This window comes from Tupaia chinensis, unplaced genomic scaffold, assembly GCF_000334495.1.
Source record: "Tupaia chinensis unplaced genomic scaffold, TupChi_1.0 Scaffold000674_2, whole genome shotgun sequence".
Taxonomy (NCBI): Eukaryota; Metazoa; Chordata; class Mammalia; order Scandentia; family Tupaiidae; genus Tupaia; species Tupaia belangeri.
This window is the reverse complement of record NW_006160198.1, coordinates 466,813-473,112: the sequence shown is the minus strand read 5'-3', so window position 1 is coordinate 473,112 and position 6,300 is coordinate 466,813. Positions and strand designations below refer to the sequence as shown.

At 35.7% G+C, this 6,300-nt stretch overlaps 1 protein-coding gene across 1 annotated transcript in view; it reads right to left on the bottom strand.

The window, feature by feature from the left end:
• The window catches only part of KCNH7 (potassium voltage-gated channel subfamily H member 7), a 213,049-nt gene that overhangs the window by 98,792 nt on the left and 107,957 nt on the right, over positions 1-6,300 (bottom strand). The window contains exon 6 of the mRNA XM_027776500.1: positions 754-1,179. Coding sequence (XP_027632301.1) covers positions 754-1,179 — 426 coding nt within the window. The remainder of the gene's footprint in view (positions 1-753; positions 1,180-6,300) is intronic.

Genomic DNA, 6,300 nt, shown 5'->3' with positions numbered 1-6,300 from the left:
ATGGTGAGGGGTTCTTAGAAAAAGACATTGAATTGTAAAAATTCAGCTCTTTGAGGTTATCTCTCTCAACATACTCCCTTAGAATGACATTTACACTTTCTGTAAATCTTATTATAGAATCCAGGAGCTGTATATACAACAAAAATTAGAGGTAATTAATTAGAATTTAACTTCTTTTTATCAAAGAGCCCTTTGATAATCTAATTAAAGTTATGCATTTTTTATCAAAAATTACTTTATGTAAACTTATATTTCCTTAAAGTTTCCAACTTTATAAGGTATTGGGAACCTTTTGAACACGAATAGTATTTATGAGAAAGGGTTTTGAACAGGCATTTCAGATGAAGAAGGATGCCCTCTTCTATACAATTTAAACAAAAATAAGCCTCTGTTGTCTTAAATCATAATAATAAAGTTAAGGAAAAAAATCATCCTTAATGTTGGCAGTTTTATCATCATGAATTGAATACATGGAGATTACATATCCTCATAATATGCTATGTTCACCACTTATTTCAGTTCTATTTGTTGATTAAAGGATGGGGCATCTTTTGCATCTCTTAGCAAAAGTACAATTTGAATTATCTGCAATGGCAAAAATATAACATTTAATTTTATAGCATTTCCAATTGAAAATGATCTTCATCTGTGAGATATAGAAAGCTTATAAGGCAACCACTTTTCTTCTGCATTAAAAGAGATTCACTTTTAAAATTGCAAACTTTCAGAAAATAGATTTTATGAAGCTCTTACCTCATCAGAACCTGATCCAAAAATCAGCAAGTCAAAAGGAATTGCTGCAACCATGTCAATCAGGAACCAGCCTTTGAAGTAGTGTATTGCTATTTTGGCAGGATCACTTACCACTTCTTCATTCTGATTAACATATGTTGTTCTGAAGTTTATCAGAATATCTATGATAAACATGATATCCACAATCAAATCTACCACATTCAGAGGACTACAAGAATAGCCACATTCTCGTCTTTTCTGTTCTTCTCTGTCATTGAGGAGAAAGGCTGCAGAGTAGGGGGTGAATATAGCAGTGTATATGACCAAAAGCAGGATAAGCCAATCCCAGACTGCCTTGAAAGGGCTGTAGTGCAATATCGTAAACTTGTTGATGCGTGGCGTCTGCAGTTTATATTCTGGCAGGACATCTGCTCCTAAAGAGAGAACCTAGAAATAGAAAAGAAAATTACACACTATATGAAAGTGTCATTATTCTGGCAACCTGTAAAGATATTAAGGTAATTATACAATAAGATCTATTAAAAAGGAATCACATAATTTTGATGTATGAAAAACACACTTAAATTTCAATGAATGCATATAAACTGCTACTATGAAGTATATTTGGCTCAAGGAAACCTCACACGTATTTCTTGATAAATATGATTTTAACTGAAAAATAATGAAGATTGTCACTGAGATACTGAGGAATGGCTACTATTTTCTCTGAAACGTAATATACCTCAGAAGTAAATTAGGTGGCTATTGTTAGAAAATCATACAATTAAATTTGATATATGAGTAATTCAGTTTTCAAATCTAGAGAATTAGCTGTAATGAGTAGAGTCAGTCTACTATGATCTGTGGTCATATTTAATTTACATATATTTAATTTATAATTAATCCTTGATAAATTAAACTCAACTCATTCACATCTCTAATTAAGCAGAAATTTTCCACCTGCAATCTATTTCATTGTTGGGGGGAAAAAGAGCAAATGAGATTAAAATAAACACACAGAAGTCTTTTTTTTTCCGTAAAAAGTTGAGAGATTATTTTATATTTTAGGAGAGACAAACTTTAATTCAAACTGTCCCATCACGTTTAGAGAATTCATGAAAGAAAAATGCTTCAGGTAAATGTTTAGAATATTGCTATGCAAGTGTTGCCAGGTTGTTAGTCACTAAGAAGTACTTAATAAAACTTTCAAAAAACTAAAATACTTCACCTTTTTAGCATTTATTTTTAATTTATTTATTATCACAATATTATTTATGTTACATTGAATCACATATAACTTTACAGTGTATTACATTTCTTTTTCCAGAAGGAATATCATGCATATCAGTCAATACATAGACATTAAAATCCCCATCGTCCAATAGCTTTACATTATTTTTTCCAGATTACTATTATCATTCCAGTTATTTTTTAAACATTCAATCACTATTTATCATTTTGTTGTAGACTTTTTCCAACATGAAATACTTCTCAGACCAGTCCAGTTGAGAATACTATACACGTCATCATCAACAGTTTATAAAGCATATCTGTGTCTCACTGATGTCATGCTTCTCTATTTGTTCTTAAAATACTTCACCTTTTAAAGTCTTAGATTATCATTAAAAATAAGCCCTAAACTTGAGTTGTGTACTCACCAAGAAGAAATAGTATGCTTTCATGAATTTTAGACCAAGTTTATAAAATAAGGATCAAAACAAAAAGGTTATTTAGTGACTTAGGAAATCTAACAAGCTTGAGTATATGGGCTTTTAAAGAATTTCAATTTTGTAAAGGCATATAGAGAGTCATTTATAAAGAGAAATGGGGGTAATAATCTTTTTTTTGGAGAGGTTTTTGATGTAGGGCACGTGTGCTTGCCAGACAGAAAGAGACAGAAAGACAGAAAGCGAGAAATCACCCCTCAGGGGGGATGGCCATGCTGCAATCCCTTCTCCTCCATTCTCCTCTCGGAATTCTGGGCACATATGCACACATGCCCGGCATGAGTTTAAGCCACCGGGTCTGTGACTCGAACCGTGGTCTACTACGTGGGAGTCCAGCGACATAGCCATTATGCTAACTGCTGGTCCCGGGGGTAATAATCTTATACTATGAATATCCCAAACATATACAATGGCCTTACATCAGAAATGATTTCATTAAGTACCTTTTCTTACCTAAGCACAGCTAATATATTATGAGACTTACAGCATGGATTTTAGGTAATCCCCCACTGGCAGGTCAGAAACTATAAAATTTCTGTTCTTGGTAATTCTATCTATGTTAAGTTTTAATTTGACTATAGTAATAAATTATTCCAGGCAAATTTTAATGATAGATCTTATTTTTATTGCTATAATTTATAATCTTTCTTTCTCCATATAACAAGTTAGCACCCCTATCTTACAAAGAACTTGAGAAGTTATTATAATATTGGGCTGTAAATCATCACGTATTTTTGTTTTTCTATGTAAAAATGTGTCATGACTTTTTGACAACCCAATAATACCAAGTGAAATATAGCATAACTTTTAAATATAACAAAAGAATTCATCTAAAATATGTGAAGTTGTTTTTAGATAACAACTAAACTGAATTAAGTAACTCTGAAAAAAAACAAAGAATCTGATCTGATAATTTAACTAGAATAAATGTGAGATCTGACCATTTAAGTAGAGTAAATGTGAAACCACTCATTGGTGGAGAAAACAGTGCTTTATTTTAAACTATTAAAAAATGACAGCAGTTAATTATTAGCAAAAGAGAAATCTAGAAAATGAAGCGATTTTATATTTCTAAAATATTAAAAGTACCGAGAATCCAGGATATACATATATATAAGTACATGACTTCCAAGATCCAAATAGGAATGTCTAGATTATCTGTCATTTGATAAGTGTGAATCAACAGAACTCTGATCTCACTATGCTTGGTAAAGAAGGAGGCAGAGCATTGATAGGATGGGGAGCTGTGCTATTATCGGTTGAAGATATTTTGATCAACTGGACTGGGGAGAAATGTTCACATATTGAAATGTTCACTTTGTAAGCTGAACAATATGGTTGAATGTATATAAACAATTAAAAAAGTAAATTAACTTTAAAAAAAAGCGACAGCGCCAGTTCCATCAATACCCCACCAGCGTCGCACCCTTTGTCTTCAGTAATGACGGCACTGCACCTGAATAGCATCATTGTATATGTATGAGATGGATGACACTGAGCCTGCTGAAGATGGTATCTTCATCCGCCGAGGGACAGATGCAGAAACAAAACCCAAGTCACCATCTACTTGACAAGATTTCATTGACTTAAGTGCCATGTTGATAATAAAACCATTTCTACTCCCCTCAAAAAAAAACAGGAAAAAAAAAAGAAAACTAGGCTATTTTTGTCTGAAAGGAGTGGTTCATCTCTTAAGACATCTCTATGTTATGTACATTTCTCATAAACCAGGTACTACTGAATATGTAGGAAATAAAATCTGAATCCTTATTTTGGTTTTTGAAGTCATCTAAAATATTCCATATTCTATAAGACATTCTATCCTTCTATTCCCTTATTCCATTAGATTTCTATGTGTACACAAGATATTCTAGTAAAACAATACTACAATTTTTTTTTTTTGGAGAGGTTTTTGCTATAGGGCGCGTGCGCTCACCAGACAGACAGAGAGAGACAGAGAGGCAGAAAACAAGAAATCACCCCTAGGGGGGATGGCCATGCCGCAATCCCTGCTCCTCCATTTTCCTCTTGGGATCTTGGGCACGCATGCACACGTGCCTGGCGTGAGTTTTAAGCCCCTGGGTCTGGGATGCAAACCGTGGTCGACTATGTGGGAGTCTAGCGATATAGCCATTATGCTACCTGCTGTCCCCCCAAAAGCAATTTTTTTTAATAGATTTTTTTTTTTTTTGGAGAGGTTTTTGCTATAGGGCGCGTGCGCTCACCAGACAGACAGAGAGAGACAGAGAGGCAGAAAACAAGAAATCACCCCTAGGGGGGATGGCCATGACACAGTCCCTACTCATTCAGTCTGCTCTCAGGAATTCGGGCATGCATGAACACATGCCTGGTGTGTGTCAAGTCACCAGGTCTAGGATTTGAACCATGGTCTGCCGTGGTTACATCACATGAGTCCAGTGATGTAACTACTACGCCATTTGCTGGCCCCTGAAATACAATTTTTAAGGTCATGAGATCATTCTAAATTTTTAAGTTTATAAATTTTTCTCATAAAAGAGTCTCAGGGGACTCCTTCTGTGATGACTGCAGTTCTAGTCCCAGACCCAATAGCTTGAGACTCGGCACAGGTGCGTGTATGCGCAAGGTCGCAGGAGAAGGGTTAAGGCGTGGCCATCCCCCAGGGGATTTATTCCTCACTTTTTCTCTCACTGTCTCTCTCTCTCTCTCTCCAGTATGCCCTCAGTCAAAAATCTCTAAAAGAAGAAAAGAAAAAGCATCAAAGAGAACTTGTAAGTCATTTTAAAGAAAGGGACACTTGTCTGAGCTTGCTCATTGCTTAAGGGACAAGTTTCTGATATTAAAGTCCCATATGTGGCAATTTGGTTAACTGTTTAAGAATTATGAGGGGACTTCAAAGGTTCATGGAAAATAGAACTAAAACACAAGTTTATTTTGGTAAAAGCATTTTTTGAAATTCATTCAGAGATTTTACATGAAGTCTATTTTCCATGAATTTATGGAAGGTCCCTGTTGTAAATCAAAACGCATGCAGCACCTTCAAACTTTCCCTGGTAGTAGGAACTATGGTTGAAACTTTTCCATCTCATGTAAGCAGATGGTCACTTAACATTTAGTTTGCCACTGTGCCCAAATCTGGAGACTGAAAAATGGAGCATAAGCTGTTCCTGACCTCATGGAATTTATGGTTTGTTGGGAGACAGACAAGCAAAGAAAGATAGCCCTGTTGTGACCTACTTTGCTGATTTCTTTGGTTTGGTGGTGGTCCTAATTGGAGTGGGAGTGATCTTCTGGTCTTCATAGATGACTTTCAGAAAAGAAAAAATGTCTCTGAACTGAGACCTTGAGTAGAAAATGAAGCTGGGTGATGAGGAAGCCAGAGAAAGACATTACAAGAAGAGGCAACAGAACACACAAAAATAAGAGTGGATAAAACACCGTGCTGTGTGTTGAGGAATTGTAAGCAGCCTTATATTTTGTCAAAGGATAAAATGCAAGCGAAGTCATGGTGGAGTATGGTGGTGAAGAGGGCAGTATCGCACCGTTAATATCTAACATGACATGATGGAGGTCTCAGGCTTTATACTTTAGGTCAAGATTCCGCAATTTGCATTATATACAGACTTCTTTTTTTATTTTTTTTCTTTTGAAGAGGTTTTTGCTATAGGGTGCGTGTTGCTCGCCAGACAGACAGAAATACAGACACAGAAAGCGAGAAATCACCCTCCAGGGGGGATGGCCACACTGCAATCCCTTCTCCTCCATTCTGTTCTCGGGATCTTGGGCACACATGCAGATGCATCCGGTGTCAGTTTTTGGCTACAGGATCCAGGACGTGAACCATGGTCAACTACGTGGGAGT